The sequence below is a fragment of the Pagrus pagrus genome (assembly GCF_965226575.1).
Source record: "Pagrus pagrus genome assembly, chromosome: 18".
NCBI classification, from domain to species: Eukaryota; Metazoa; Chordata; class Actinopteri; order Spariformes; family Sparidae; genus Pagrus; species Pagrus pagrus.
The window spans coordinates 17,345,795-17,363,019 of NC_140202.1; the positions used below are offsets into that span (position 1 = coordinate 17,345,795).

Below are 17,225 nucleotides of genomic sequence, written 5' to 3' on the forward strand. Positions count from 1 at the left end.
ATCAACATTTATTTCCTAATTCCTTTTTCTTTCCATCTGTTTGTCTTCATTGTACCAAACCACAATTAAAGCCACTCGCTCATTTGTCTCCTCTGCCACTGCATCCACCTCTACCCTCACCCTCTTTCTCTCCATCTCTGCAGTGTTGGATGTCGGCCATCTTGCCCCCAGCGCTGTTGTTCAGTGACGAAGCTAATGGTGGACCCTCCGTCAAAGGCCACCAAGCCACTCTGCCATTGGCTGTCCACCAGAGCCTTTACCCTGATTGGCTGGCTGGCAGGGGTCTTGTAGCTTTGCCGTTTCCTGACCTTCCCTGCTGACCCCGAGGTCCTGACAGGCAAAACCACACAGACACAGCTATGCTTGCATATACATGGACAAGATCATGTATGGATAAAATATGCACATCAATTATGAAAGGAATTAATAAAACATATATGATATAAAAATAAGGCATCATGAAATTTCTGGTTGGACTGCTGTAATTTGATTAAAGCAAAGAATCAATTTTCTTTTATTTATTTTTTACCTTACTACAAAAGTAGATGTTTAATATGTCATGTAAAAAAGAAAAGAGAAGGACAAAGGCTTTTCATCACAAAGAAGTGGTTGATGATACGGAATATCAGAGAAAAGTCAAGAGACAAAAAACCCTTGAGTGGTACTCGCTGCTTCCAACACAAAGACAATTAAGATTCATCACATCTTCAGAGATCCCTCCACCATCTGAAGAGGAGCTACTCCCCAATCAAAATACTAACGCCGTCCAAAACATCGGCCTCGGTTTCAACTATATCAAGTCCAAATTCATCCCCATAAGCATTCAATCCTCAAAGAACTACAACAGCAACAAATACCACCCAAAAAAACTTCAATTCCCCCCTCCCGCCTCCGCCGTCTCTCTCTTGCTCTCTCCATTTTTAACAGCCCCCTTCGTTATTTTCTCCATCCATCAAAGGCGGCAGTAATTATTAATGAGAGCCTCCCTGTTCTCTCTGCATTATGCATGAGAGCCTTGCCTCTGAAAGCAGAGGGTAATGGGGGGTGGACAGAAGGGGAGGGGCTACGGGTCATACACGCGCACACACACATACGCACACTGCCTCGCAGAGTCACTGACCTACGCCCACGAAGGCAAAAATATTAATTAATTGCTCCCCCCTTGTATCAGTAAATTTAAAAGTAGCCCTTTAAAAACAAATGGGAGACAAAATTAGACAAAGTGGGAGGGTGGTGGGGTTTGTCAGGTCTCGGAGGGAGTAGCTACTCTCTTCTGCACACTTTCTTGCACAAACCTGCGTACACAAGCGTACAGGCATACACTTTTTGGGCATGTTGTGCTGAAACCCGCTGAGATTTCTTGCAAGTCAGTAAAATCTCTTCTAGCGTTTACCCTTGCACGAAAAAAAAAAGAAAAAATGGCACCACTCAGCTTGTCCCTGCTGGCTGTTGGGGATAAAAGCCTGCTATTTTTCCCACTTCCAACTTCACCTTCAGTCCTTCCTTCTGCAAATCGTGCTCATTCACCTTTTGTCTTTTGCTGTTCCCTTATTCCCCTATCTCACTCATTTCCTTCCAACTTCCATTCCTTGTTCTCTCTAACCACGTGAGCACATGCTTCATGTATGTGTGCAAACGTACGGTCGCGGGGTAGTGATGCACAAAGTAAGAGTAAAGGATCCGACTGATGCATGTCCCACTTTAAACGTGTCCCTTTATTCCTGCTCCTCTACAGAACCGGTGGCCTGACCTGAGCTTATCCCTCCCTGGCATCTTTTTACAAAACAATCCTTCATCCGTTAACAACCGTAAGAGCTGAGATTAGCCTCACCTCTCCACCTCTTCATGTACTGTCCCTGCTCTATATCAGCTCTCTCACTCCCTCTGCGCTTGAGGAGGACACTCAGAAAGATGTAAAACAGGGGAAAATTTCAAATGATGCTCAAAAAAACACAACCATTTAATTGCAGAGACGAAAGAATAAACATTTCAGCAGTCGAGCTATTGTCAGTGTCCGCAATCAAGAAATGTTTTTGCATAATTGGTGACTTTTTGCATCCTTCTGAGCACGGAGGAAAAGCAACTGAAGTGAATTCAGAATTATTGCACTTGGCAGTGCGTACCAATTAGACTGCAGCAGAGTGAGTGCTAATGAACAATCTAATGTAGCTTAGTTTTTCTCCCTCTTTTACTTCTTTCGCACTCCCTATGTGCATTTCCCCCTGCACTGCCACACAATGCAATACTTGTTTCACCCACTTTGGGTTTAGAGAGAGAACCCTAACCCTCTCCCCAAGCTGAAACCTCAGCTGGGATTATTTGGTGTTTTTCACTCTGATGTTGTCTGACCAACTATCGTTATTTCTACTATTCTGTCAAAAAGAGCGCACTACAAATAAAAAAAGAAGTGTAATGCCAGATAACTGCAGTCTTCCCTGTATGTGTGTGTGTGTGTGTGTGTGTGTGTGTGTGTGTGTGTGTGTGTGTGTGAGATAGTACTCAGGGTTGTGCCGTGCCCCGCGGTCCCGTTACGACTGTGTGCGTGCCAGCAGAGCCCTCTCCTCCTCTCCCCTCTCAGCTGCTATTTTTGCCCTGTTCTTATGTAAGCCGCTCCTGACGCGCTGGAGACAGAGGCAGAGTACGGAGTTGGGATGGTGAGAGCATCCCCAGCGGACACACATACACTCGCCTGCACGTGCAAACACACACACAGAATATATAGGCGGGTGAATGTGACATATGCAAACATACAGAGCCGAAGAGAAAGTGATGTTCTGCTTGCTGTCAGATGGTGACGCTACACATACGGAGGCAAACCTTAAACCAACAACAGAGCTGTGTGTGCCCTGGCAACAGCACTGTTGTCAGGGCACATGTGCATGTCTGTATGTATACAGTATATACATATATGTGACTAAGGTGTACAGGCACATCACGTAGGTTTCTGCAGTAACTATCATCATCTCTTTTAAAAATCTGTTTTATCTCCCCCCTTAGCTTCTATTTTATCTTCTCTATTGGAGCAGTGCTCTCTAACATGATCACTTCATGGTTCTGGGCATGCTGTCAGAGCACTGTGATTCTGGCCCTTGCGCTGTTTATTTTTAGCTGCATCTAAATCTAACAAGTAGAGCTTGTTCTCCTGTTGTACTCAAAACAGGCCGGATGAGAGCTTAAGTTAAATTCCACGTATTTAAATCTGTGATCTCACATGATAATGTTTGGTCATGACAATAAAAAAGCCGCTGCTTCAACTGTATTTCAGTTAGTGTTCAGGTCAGCAGTTTCAACAAATGATGGAAATACATTTTGACCATTTTTTATCATAACCTTCCCACAACTAACACACAGCTTCGGGAACAGGGACATAACCTCTAAACTTTCTATCCAGAGTCAGTTCCCTGTAGAAAAATGGAGCTGCAAGAAAGGATCAATTTATTTAATTTTTAGGAATTTTCTAGGATGAAAAATCATTGCTAAGATCAACCCAGTCATGTACTCATCAACCATAAAAGAAAACACCTAATCTCATGAACTCTGGTTGTTATTGTTGTGGTGTTTTCATGTTCTGAAATCTTGGTTGTGTTGTTGATGTATAAGCGATTATGATTTGTCTTATCAATGTTCTGTGTTAATTTTCTTAACACGGTTCTGTTTTTTCTTAACAGAGATGTTGTCTCTGTCTTCGGACCAGGGACTACAGATGTAAACGAGCTGATAGTCAGCTCTGGTACAGATAAGAAGCTGTGCACCGTCCCTGTCAAATAAACAAATAAATAAATTTTTCAAAGGTTGCTTCATCTTATTTCAGAGCAAAAATCATTTAATACAGTTCATATGAGTTTGTGCGATGTCAACTCAATATTCTAACACTCAAACGACAATTTGACAACCTGAAATTAACGGCGCAAATATCAAGGCTCTGTGTGCATTTTAGTGTCTGTGTGTGTTATTTGGTGTCATTATTATGCAAACACTGATGCTGAGGTGTCTGTCTCTAATCAACAATCAAAGCTCAGACTGGAATCTAATGGGTTTTTTTGTTTTTCGCTTGTCTCTTACTCCTCACTACCTCTTCCACTCCTCCTTTTCCATTTTATTTCTCCCATATAGTTTCAATGATGCTTCTAATCCACAGGAGCGTATTTGGTGTGCTAGTGCACAAAAGTGACAAAAAAAAAGTGCAGAGAATTTTGAAAACAAAAGCAGAGATCTTTAAGTTATAAAACATATAACTTCAGCATAATCAAATGGACAAATAACTCAACCCCCACAGTGCACACACGTGCCGCAATCTCCATAAATTAGGACCGTCACTCAGTGTGAGGGTGTAATAACTGACACCTGGTAATGAGCATGCCATTCTCAGCCAACCGGTGGAGAGGTAAGGGGTTGGGTTAGAAGTGTGGGGGTGGCAGAGGTCACAGGTCAGGGGTCAAGGTCACCTCCTGTGGGGTTTGCCTTTAGATGGCTGGGGCATCCCTAAATTGAGGGATGTGGTGACACAGGAGGACATGGGGGTACCCCAACAGGGAATTGGCGTGTGTCGCAGCCAGCTGGGGTGAAGATATTATATAAAAGGAATATTCATGCTCATCTTAATTGTCAGAAAGTAACTGCCACCAGCGTGACTTGGCAGATGGAAGACAGCTTGATTTATATCTATTTTTTGATCTGACCCTATCCATGTGTGTGATACGTGATAAGCCCTTTTTTATCCTCCATGTGACAAGATATTTTGGAGTATATGCAGCAACTACACAATGCAGCTTACAAAAATAACAAAACAAACATTTTTTGAATTGCATTTACCTATTTACTGGACCTGTAATGTATCCTTTTTCTACCGTGACTCCACCAACGTCTACCTAGAAGGGTGAGCGTACGCGTACGTGCAGACGTTATCAAATGAGGACAGCCGCCTCGGCCATCTTAGCTGTGCATTGGTGTTTTAGTGTCTATCGACGTACGCCTGCGATGTCTGTTCACTGACGCAGCATCAGCAGCCCACACCATAAATACTGCATGGCCTAAAAAAAATAGAATGGAGGGAACAAGGGAAGAGGAAGGAAAGGAGAGGAAAAGAGATGAGGAGGAAACAAAGAGGAGGGGAAAAGCCTCGGTTGTTAAGATGAAGGGCGGCGGAGGGGGGTGGAGGAGGGGAACGGAGGAAGAGATGGGAGAATGGTGAAGGGGGTGGGGGAGGATGAGGAGCAGGGAGGAGAGAGTGACTAAGAGATAAAAGTGGAGTGAGTGGATGCGAGTGTGTTTGTGTGATGAGCGGATGGCCTCGGGGAGCGGTCGACTCACTGCGCTGCTCTGCGGATGTGCTGACGGGCTCCAGGCCGTTTGCTCACTCACTCGCCCCTCCACTCTGTGCGCTGCAAAGAGGACAGGGGCGGGGGTGCAGGTGAGACGAATGAGGTGGGTGAGGGGGGTACAGGAGGAGAGCGGGAAACTGGGAAAAGACGTGGAAAAATGGATTGTGGGAAAGAACTGAAGGGTGGAAGAGAAGGGAGGCATAACACAGAAAAAGGAAGAAGAGGAACAGACGTGACCTAATGCTTGAAAAGGTTAAGGAGCAAAAAGTTTGGTAATGGTGGCGAGTATGGAAGGGCAGGGTAAAATGGAGGGATGAGTTTAAAGGTTGGCAGGATGGCTAGAAAAGATGCTTCGATCCTCCACTGGGAGCTATGGGAACAAGGGGTATGGGGAGTTAAACAGGGCCTATGTTCTGTAATAAGGAAGTACCCAATAAACCAACTGCCATGCCGTTGGTGCAGTTGTGTGCACCCTGCATGTGCACAGCACGCGTGTGTGTATGTTCTGCCTATTCGTGTGTACGCACAAATGGAGTAAAGCTGTCTATGAGTAGGCATAATGAGCACTTGTGCATAATGTGAAGTGAACAGTATGCTTGTGTATGGAAATGTGTGCACAATTGATGTGCAGTGTGTGAAAGCACAGCGAGATGTGTGTGATCATTCCAAATACATCAAATCATGTTTTCAACCTCGATGATGAAGCAGAACTGCTGTTGCCCTCCGACGTGCAGATGTCACTTTGACTGTTGAGCGTTCATGTGTGCTCGAGTGTGTTTCCACGCACACACGCATGTGAAGGTATGTTACAGTTAACGCAGACATAAGAAACTTATAATTTGGGTGCGTGTTGAATGGGGGGGTCTTTATGCAACATCCCAGGGAAGCCGGCAGATTGAGACTAGTGTTGCTGAATATGGAAAGAGGGCACACAGCAAAGGCTGCTGGGAGTTTCTGATTGGCTGCTAATGTTGCTATCCAGGCTGGGATTGGTGGAGCTGACGCAGCCCGACATCACGTTGTCGGGACTAAACCCTTTTGAACTGAGGCAAAGCAGAGAGGCACAGATCTCAAAACACATACACACACACATGTGCATACACACTTGCAGATACACACCCACATACACGCATTAAAAGGAAGCATTGCATGCAGCTGAATATGCATCTGCACATGATACTTCCACATGCACTCCAACATAGTGTGTGTATATAAACCAGGATCCGCTCTGTGTTGATCGTGTCAGGAGAAAACAGAATTCATAATGTTCCTGGGCTCGTCTCCATATATGATGATCTCTAGTGAATCTTCGCAGTTGAAAGGGAAAAGAGCGAACTTCCTTAATTTCTCCATTCTCTTTTAAGCCCAGCTCTAAGGTGGACAGAATAAATTGGAGCTTAAGCATGCGTGAAGGCACAGCCAGCGGGCCCCTTTCCACCACTCCACGCCACATTTGTCAAATCAGAGGAATTTCTTCTACACGTGAACCCAGAATCAAGAGAAGAGAGAGAAGCGACAGGGCTTCACATTTAAGTCACGCGCAACGAGCGACACTCCAAGGCAAAGAAAATGTATATTCGAGTTTGTGGTTATTTCGGAATATGTCGCCCGGTCTTAACTGTGACAAAAAGTAAAAAACAAATAGCGGAGTGCATAGTCAATAAGCTGCATGCTATTAATAAAACATGAGATGAGACAAGGCAGTGAGTCAGGGGAAATGCATGACTACTCTTTTGGCCTCACTGCCTTTGCCCCGTAGCGTGTCGGCTCAACTCCGCTTGTGCCTTTGCCCGTAGTAAGACGTGTCTCCGCCATTGGCTACGATGAACAGGAGAGGAATCTCATCCGATTGGGATGACGTGGTTCTCAGATGAACCTCAATGCAAATAGTTTCTTCTTCCGCTGCCTCTTTTTTGTCAACCCACCTCCAGTCGAGCAGGTGAAGTGGGATGTGAAGAACATGAACACACACCTGATGTGTCAGCGCATGTATGCATTTAGCCGGACAAACATGGCTGACATTTTAGCGTATTTAGGTCACACGGTGTACGGTGAAAACAAACATGATGACAGATGCAACAGAGATGACAGAACTGACATGGGCAATGTCACAGAGTGAGCGGAGTGTGTGTGTGTGTGTGTTTAAAACTGAAGGTCGGACCTATGAATCTTTGATCCATCTCTTACCAACTTGTCATGCCCCTCCCTACATTCAATATGAGTGAGCAGAGTACCTCTTTGCCCGTCCTTTCTCTCTCACACACATACAGTACATGCACGCACGCATGCACACACACCCTCCTGGTGCATTAATGTTCTTACATCACCTCCTCCAGTGAGCAGAGAAAACAAGAGAGCAAGAGACTTGAATAGATGGAGAGATGGGTTTTTGGGGGGATGGGGTTCTTGTCGCCGTTGGGTGTGTGTGTGTGTGTGTGTGTGTGTGTGTGTGAGTGTGTGTGTTGTGAGGCGGATGGGGAAGAGATGTGTGTCATTAAAAGAGGAGTGTTGAGGAGACCAGGATTCAAACGCTATGAAGTTAAAGTATATGCAACGTGCTGTATAGAGTATGTAGTGTAGGGATCAAAATTTATTTGGGGGAAATGTTGCACCACCACAGCAAAGTTTCACCAGGTTCCTAAGATAAACAACTTAACACATACTATGCATAATAAAACACAACATTCACAGACGTTATTCAACCGAGAATGACCAAATTTAGAATTATGTGAAGTGAATGACAAATGGCTGGTTTACATCTGATAAAGTGGATACCATGTACATGCTCTAACACAGAGAGAGGGGTTTTTTTTGCAGTTAGGGCTTGAACATGCCCCACACTGGTGTGTCTCTCCATGGATGGCTGGGTCTCAGACACATTAACACTGTCTGGCGTTGACTTACACCCATGAGACCTCCCCCCCACCACAACGCACACGCAGGCACACGTCTGGGCATCATCCTTCTGCTCTAATACACCCCGTGCCCCTCGGGACGGGTCTTATTTGAGGGCGACTTTTGGGTTTTGTGTGTAAGTGCATGTTGCTACCTTGTGTAGGATCGTGGCTCTCCCAGAAGCGTCTGAGCAGCTCCTCGACGCTGAGGTCTTTGGGGGAGAAGACCACCCTCACCACCTCAGTGTGACCCGTCAGACCTGAAGGAGAATCACTAGGTTGCAATCATTCAAATCAAGTTGAGTGACATTTTCGTTCACGACTCCGCATCCTCTTCATCCTGCTCTTTCCCCCTTAAATGCCGAAAATTCTTGGACACAAATGAATAAAACCAAAATCACGATGTCTACATGTCTTGTCTGCCCGTTGAAAATAGCAAAGGGGAGATTATGAATAGCATCCTTGTACGTGTCATTGAGTGCATGTGCCATGGGGAGAAGACTCTCAGGTTGAATCCGCACAGAGCTTTGTTATTGCTTATGGCACAATGGGAGAGAAAGAGAGAGTGGCAGAGAGAGAAAGACAGAGAGAGAGAGAGAGAGTGAGAGAGAAGGCACAATAAAGGTTGGAGCTTATGGTGAAAGTTGCCAAAAGCACACAGACTCTCTCTCCTGTCTGCAGCTGCCAGGACCCCAAAGCTTCAACAAGCTGCCTGCAGGCATCCTCAAACGGGGGGATACTTTAGGTCTAGCATGCAAGTACATGCGCACACACAGACAGACAGACAGCTTCACGGCAGAAAAGGTATACACACACACAAACACACATACCTCAAAGCTAACATATACCGTTGCTAAATGTAAATGTAGAGGTGTTAACTCCGCATCAATAGTAGCTGTTCTCTTCTCTTTTACACACATTAAACAGACACATGCACAGGTGTACGCACAGTCAGTATATACACACATATAAACACACACACCACATACATGCCCACACAGAAAGATGCATCAAGTGCTTCACAGACAATAGGAGAAGGGCTGCCAAATACATACATCTGGCCTGAGACCCAACGGATCATCTCATGCCAAATGAAGACTTCACCTGTTTAAACAGATGTTACCTAAATCAACAATGTGCACACTTTTCAGTGGATTCTAGCAGTCTGTTATGGGCACCTGACAATGAATGGCCAATTTCGCTTTATTATAAAATAGCAAAATATAATAAGAATATAATACTTAATCAGTGTATGTCTACCTTTTTTTGTAATGTACATGCTGCAAGAAATTGGCTCAGAGAATGTGAAAGGAAGGGGGCCCATGCAAGAGTAAAGAAAATAAGCAATTTGTTGTAGAAAGTCTGTGATGTCAGCCATGAAAGCAATGCATGGATATGTGGCACGTGTGCTGTGGAGGTGTTGAATGTGCAAAAGCATTAGAGGAGGCTGCAGGGTGGACATCAGCTGTGGCAAGGGAGAGGCAGGAGGTAGCACGTGGGCCAGCTTATATAGCCAAAGGCCCAGGTGAGCTTGATCAGCTGTCGACCCTTCACTGTCAGCCTTTGAGACAGTGGGAAGGGCTTCACGCTACACATACGCTCACCACATGCATGCATGCATGGAGTTGGGTTGTAGGTTAGCAGTCATGGCTAGCAGTCATGAAAGTCAACAAAAAAAGGAGAAAGCCTAAAAACAAAACTGTCAAGACCTGTTAAAAAATAAAATAAAAAGGTAAATATGCACCGTGACTTTCCACGCTGAAGGGGGTGAAAGGCTGAGAAGTGATGCACACCAGCACCACTAGAGCTGCTACAGATTCAATGTTTTGTTCAAGGACACTTCAGCAGGGTGAAAAAAATCACCTCCAAAATCATCATGCCATCCTGTTGCCCTTTTTTGCTTAATTGTTCTCGGCTGCTGGATATAGTTAAACTTGACTTTATGAAGAGAACGTCCTTACCAGATAAACAACAGCGCTGGTTGCTTGTTCAAACATTTTAAAATTACCTATTAGCCCTTTGCCATACACATGTTCAGGCTAGGCTTGTCATAGCGCACCAGCCCAGAGCGGCAGGGATTAGGATCTCCAATACAAGAGGGCTACAGTACCCACTTGAAGGAGTGACTTTAAGTGCTGACACGCTCGTTTTGAATTGACAACGTTTTAAAGCAGCAGCCTCCTTTGAGCTGTTTACTATTTCTCTGTGCAACAGTTGTTGGTATCATCATGGATTTTCAGGCTGCTGTTGTGATTTTGCTTGGCATCTACCACTTATTGCTTGAGAAATGGCAGTGGAATGAGGAAATGGATCTAGAAGGGGAAGAGGAAGCTACCATTCATTCCTAAATAATGACAAAGCTCATTTGACGTCATCGCAACTCACTCTGAAGCGGAGGGGCATGATTTAACCCTCCAGAGATGGTCCATCTTGGGCATGACTAGGCACAACTAGGGTTGTAACAGGAGTCACGGTCTGTTTGCGGTTACAGTTTGGTACAACGGGAGAAAAGCAAGAAATCGAAAATGCATAGGGCTAGGTTTCTTTTCATTAACTGTCACAGTTTGTTCCACCTTAGAGTCCTCGAGCTCCGGTGTCTCAGTGTCTTTTTCTTTTTCTTTTGGTTGTGTAATGGAGCTTTTAGGTGCACTACCACCACTTAACAGATTGGAGTCTGGGTCTGAATGGTTTGACATTCGCCTATAGACGTATGCTCTTGCCACAGTGTGACAGTCAGAGGTATTTTTCCTAAAACTGCATGCACCGAACCGGGACGTCTGTACCATGACAGTAAAGGACAAATGCATGTACCGTTACACCCCTTAGGGGCAAAACTAATCCACGCAACAAGATTTGACTTGACGAGGTCAAAAATACCAATGGAAGCGCCCTGTATGTTAATGTCTTTCTTGCAAGCTTCTCTTATGGTTGTGAGAGTAATGCTCTTAGTAAAACAGAAGCAGCATGGTATTGTTGTACTGCCTTAAAATGTCTCAGGGAGGATGTCAGCGGATGGTTTACTTAACCTTAACATGTAGTTTTAGTTGCCTAAACTTGGGCAGAGCAGAAAACATTGACATGAATCCTTGACACTGACAAGCCCAGCAATCAATTTTGTCAATTAGGTGTGAGGAGTGTTGGATTTAACCCTTGTGCAGCTCTGTCATGCAAACATACTGCAACATGGAATAGTGCAGAATTGTAATTAGTCAAGATAAAATATGCTGATTGGTAATAACATCCCCTTCTATCCATCTCTCAGCTGTCTATATCGTCTGTCTTCCTAAGACAAATCTGATTGCATCTCAACATCCTATTTCTGTCTGTCATACCTTCCACCATCCACCTATCTGCCTGTCCTTCCATCCTTCCCTGGCTCTGCTGACAGTTCCATCAGCCCCTTCTTTCTGTCCGTCTGTCTTGTCTGTCCAGCTGTCTGTCCTGCCCTGGCTGTGTTGACAGCTCCTCGGTCTCATGCCGTCGCAGTGTTCTGCTCCGTCATGGCCACTGGAGCGACGCCTGCACTCTCTCAGCCGATGGACAGGCAACCGTTCTTTCTCACACTGTTTTTTCCTCAAATTCTCTCTCCCCTCAAAAGTTTATTTTACCCGTTTTCCTAACTTGTGGCAGCTCTCAATCTCTCTTTTTCTGTCATCTGTCTCCATCTCCACCCCCCTTCCTAGCTGACCATCTTGCTGCTGGGAAGCTGACAGAGAGAGAGCGAGAGACTGGGAGAGGCAGAAAGATAGGAAACATACAATCCCTTGAAGGGCTGCGCTCAGAAAGTCTGCCAGCCAAGCCCAAAGCATCTTTCCCCTCCTCTTCATGTCCCCCATGCTGCGCCTGCACCTAGACTCCATGCCTGCCTGCAATGATGTGCCCTCGTAAATGTAGAAGCCCCAAACTAGTAGCTCACGACTCCTAAAACACAAGAGAAGCAAGCAGAACAAGACAGAGCTAGACATTTTAATTATGCATCGACGCCCTACATGAATCTATTTGATTCTCACGAAGAGGAAAACAGAAAGAAACAATTTCGGACGTAGAGAGGCAGCCAAACATTTTTGAGGGCTTTGATTGCAAATACACAAAATTAAAGGTTGATTTTCTGGCATCGTGTTCGCCAAATCATAGTCTCAGGGAAAGAAGCCCATCTATGGCGCTTTATACACAGTAACCTATGTTGGCAAAAACGCCGCAGTACAGCACAGTACAGAGCCCAATCCTTACAAGTAGGTCATGGGGGGGTGGGGACGGGGGGTACAGCCCATCTGGAGCAGTGCATTCTGAGTAGTTGACTGCAGATGAAGGGAAGGCGGCAAGAGGATGAGAGCGCTGTACTTAAAACACCCTTTCCGACGCCGTATCTTTTTATTTTTCCTTTGCATTTTTTTTGGTCTCTTGAACCCTGAATGATCTCACGGAGAAATGTTCCGCCAAGCCACCACACCTCCTGACAGGGAGGGAGCACGATCAGGTATCCTATATCAAAGTGTAGAGGGCATGCATATGTAAAAATGTGCAAATAAACGCATGAGGTGCAGAGTGTATTACCTGAGCAGACCTCTTGGTAATTCGGGTTTGGTGTGAAGCCGCCGGTATAGCCCACCTGTGTGGAGAAGACCCCTGGAAGCTGCCAAAACTTTTTCTCAGCTCCCCAGAAACAGCCCATACCTGAACCAAAGACAGCATGCAAACACACATGAATGCAGAAAGAAGGGTTGCATGATAATGTCGGCACATCATCGGTATCGGCTATTAGGCTTTAAAAAGTATCTACATCAGCCCAAATGAACATATCTTCCAATACAACAGGCACATAAGATTTAATTGTGCATGACTCGAACCGTTGTCTGAGTAGTTTTCTTATTTTGCCAAGTGAATGTGTACATTTTGAAAAGGCATAATAATATTTTGATTCCACGAAGGGAGAGACTTTATACTTTATCTCATCAATTAGGTGATAAAATGAGTGAATATACTGGTATTAGCATCCTCAACAGGCCAAAATGAGGTGGAAACTATCAGCATATAGGATATTTACAAAAAAACAGTATCACGCATCCCTAACACATCGTATTTGTGTTTATGTATTACCATATTATCCACTGAGAGGCCACTATTTCACCAAAATGTGTCAATAACCAGATTGGTAACCAAGGATTCCATATTGGCTTGAGTCTGATTACAGAAATGTGTGAATGTGCAGTCTCACCAAACATGATGGTCTCCATGCCTTCTGGAAAAGGCTCCACAGTGGGATTCCCATTGACTGCATGCTTGCCTGTGAAGGGAAACAGTGTGAAATCAGATCATAACACTGTTTCAACAGTACAAATTACAGTATGCGGGTAAAGAGGCCCATTAGCGAACTCAACTAGGCCTCATAGGTCTGCACTTCGTTACAGGCTGACCCAGGCCAGCGGATCAGAGGCAGAGGATTCTGTGCTGGAAGACATTTAAGAGATTACACGGCTTTGACCGCCATTCTATCCCCGCTGTCCTCTCCTCAATACCCACAATTAAACACAATCACGCAGTTATTTTCTGATCTCTCGCTTACTCTACTGTATCTTTTGAAGTTGGAGTGTATTAAGTGCGAGGCTTGGCACCATTGGGTGTCCACGAAGCAAACCGATGACGGCTCTTCAGGGGCACGCTCTCATTTAACCTAAAGAGCAGGGAAGGGCCTTGCGAGTAGACCCGATGCTGCCCTAATCTTCTGCTATGTTAAAAATACCTCATAAGTAAAACAAACTGGAGTGCTGAGGGGGGTAGGGGGTGGGGTGGCACTCTACTGCCAACTGTGCTGCGTGGAATTAGAGCGCTAAAAAGGAAGTGTGTGTGTGTATGTGTAGCCCACAGATGTGTGAGGAGGATTAGGGTTTAAGAAGACTGAGGTGACTTAGCGTGCAAATCTCCACTAAGCAAGGCTGGTTTGTACTGCAACCACTAATATTAGTCGACAGATAAACAGGCCACAGGGTACACTAAGAGCTTAGGCACATACCAATAATGGATGCTTGCTCAAAGTTCAATGTGTGATTGCTCTCTGACCGCTCGGGGATGTGATGTGTGACATTGACCTGAATACAAAGAATCTCTAATCTGATAGAGACATAATAGTTCATTTCCTTGATAGGAGTGGGATGATCTCTTACTGTCACAAAGGGCCAAAGACCAGTTAGTTAATTTCAGACTGTACAGCCAGAAGCAATGACAAGAAACAACGCCATGCCTGGACTTGAAAGATTAACAAGTAGTTTTTGAAGAATATAAGATGCAAAAGAGGCACCACGGCACTTGAGCTGATACCACCTGTTTTGGCATGTCAGCTTAAGGGCACTTTTTGATATCAGACAAACTTGTTTGGTTTTTCTGTGCAGTAACAGATTGCAGTAGCATGAAGGACTCCTGAAATGTCATGTCACAGAGGCCTGACTGCCTTCAGGCAGTCCCTTCCTGCCCTCCTATTGCGCCACAGTTCTGTCTTTTAGCAGCAGGTTGTTTGGCACTGCCAGGTCATGTTCACGGGCACAGTCAGCTGCAATCAAAGTATATCTTTGTCAGTGACTCTACCAGCTAAATATTCTCAGTGCATTGGGGTGACTTAAGGTGGTGGGAGGACAGGAAAAATCTTCATCCTCCTCCTGGGAATTTGTTTCGTCTCCATCCGCTGCTCCCTCTCACCATCCTGTCCTGCTTTTCTGGCCACAGAGATAAAAAGTACTGAAGTTGCCAAATGACAGCGAGAGGAAAAGAGAGTGAGAGGGAGACAAGTGTGCGATAGAGGAGGAGGAGTGGGAGGAGGAGAGTTCAGCCTGCCAAAACAATAAAAGGAGTAAATAGCCAGTGAGAAGCAACAGATGAGGGTAGCAGAAAGGCAGTGAAGGATTCTTTTGGCTTTCAGACCACCATGCCTTTGGGCGCTATATAAAAAGACCAAGCACTTCATCCAAGAGAGAACACAGGGAAAACAAACAAGCAAACAAATAAACAAACAAAAAAAGAGAGGTAGAAACGAAGACAGCCAAGAACACGCCGACACAGCTCTGTCCAGAGAAGCCAAAATCGGAGCCAAGCCTCCCCGCCCTCTCGTCTCTCTCAGCTGCTCTCCATCTTCACTTCACACTCTCTTCCTCACACCACCTTCCCAGCATCCCTCACTCTCCCCTTACAAACACGTGCACACACGCCTGCATGCACGCAATCAGCCGCACAATCACTCGCACACCAACCTCTGCTGCGGGTATTTCTCCCATGGAGCGAGCTGGCAGAGGTCCAGGTGGTGCCAGGCTGGCTCCTTTCACTGTGCCTAGCCCAGCATTCCCCCCTGCCAGCCCCAGCGCCCACACCCCATTCTGCCAGAATTACCCCACCTTAACACACACAGGCACAGAGAAAGAACTGGCTGAATACCCTCACTACGCTGCCTCACTACGCCAGCAAAAGAAAGAACAGAGGACGACAAAAAACAAGCAGGGAGGGTGACTGACTGAGCTTACAAAAGAAGAAAAACAGGCTGAATATGGGGGAAGGATTCATGAAAAGGATTTTTTTCCCAACTTGAATGAGATATGGGCGTAATTTCTTTTGTGCGCCTTTGTTTTTGAGGATATCTGAAAAAGCGCAGTGCAGGCTATACAGTACAACGGGACTAAAGCGGAATACTTTGGTCAGCTTTTGTTGCTTTTAGCTTGGTGGCTGTAGGCGGCTGGACAAGAACCAAAACATCGGACCCGGCGCCCCGCCACTTTTGCTGGTATCATGGTTGCTATCATTCAAGGGCAGGACGATCTATCTGTTGCTTAGTGGATAATAACGTCCAGTTTGACTTGTTTCGGCGGGTATTTAGTCTTTGTTACCCTTGGATTCAACCCATGGTCCCTTGTTTCTCACCCGTTAAACTGGAGTCCAAGCGCTGCTGCCCCTTCATGCAGAGAAACGGGAGAGGTACTATCCCTGGATGCCAAAAGTGGGAACGGAAAGGTCGATTTCCAGGCTGCTCTGTTTATTTCCTTCCAAAAATCCATTCTCTCTCTTTCTCTCTCTCTCTCTCTCCCTCTCTTCCTCTTCCCTCCCTCTCGCAATTCCTCTTTCTAGCTTCACACAGGTTGGCAGAGAGTCAGGCACGAGTCGTCGGAGGAGGGTGATGCTTTATACCGGTGCCAACTACCCTCTGCTGTATGGGAGGATGGGTAGGGGGCGAAAAAGAGTGGGGCAAAGAAGGGGAGGGGAGAGGAGGAAAAGAGGCAAGGCTGGTGGGAGGTGGTTGATTTTTAAAAAACAGTACGAGGTAAGTAAAAGAAATGATGATACTGTGGCCTCAAAACAATCAGCCCAACTTGCTGTTGTGACACATGCATTTAAAGCTGCCTCTGTTCAGAGTGGGAAAACTGTCTAGACTCTGAAGAGTGCGCAACTTTGAAGCCATCCACGCATTCCATACATACTGTATCCTAGCAACGGAAACAGTTGCTATGGAGAAGACTACCTACTATGGCTCCATTATGTCCTCCCAACAAGATGGAGGCACATCCTGTTGGGGCCTGCTCAAATATCTTTAGGCAAACGCCAGTCTGAAAGGACAGGACGGCGTCCACCTGGTCAGCAAAAATGAATAAATGCATGTTTTTAACTACATCGTAAAATCTACCTTTACCTGTTCCTATGCAGATATACAACAGCAAATCCATCTATTTTCTTGTCACAGAGAGCCAGTCAATCCCAGCATGCATTGGGCAAAATGCATGATACACTGTTCAGGGTATCCGATACACATAATTGACAGGAGCATCTGAGGGAAACCTACACAGACATGAGGAAACATGCAAAGTTCACATTTCAGGTGAACAGACAGAAAGTTCTTGTGCTCAGGCAACAGCCCTAATCAGTAAGCCACAGTGCTGCCTTTGAGCAAAATCCATCATTTATTTATCTGTTTGTATACTTAATTTGCATGCTTTCCCATTCACTTACATATTTTTCTTTCCCTTGGAGCTGATTGCTA

At 45.4% G+C, this 17,225-nt stretch overlaps 1 protein-coding gene across 1 annotated transcript in view; it reads right to left on the minus strand.

Moving 5' to 3' along the window:
* The window catches only part of msrab (methionine sulfoxide reductase Ab), a gene marked incomplete at its 5' end in the record, with an annotated part of 33,823 nt that overhangs the window by 13,855 nt on the left and 2,743 nt on the right, over nucleotides 1–17,225 (minus strand). The window contains 3 exon segments of the mRNA XM_084381901.1: nucleotides 8,371–8,475; nucleotides 12,770–12,889; nucleotides 13,431–13,499. Coding sequence (XP_084238027.1) covers nucleotides 8,371–8,475; nucleotides 12,770–12,889; nucleotides 13,431–13,499 — 294 coding nt within the window.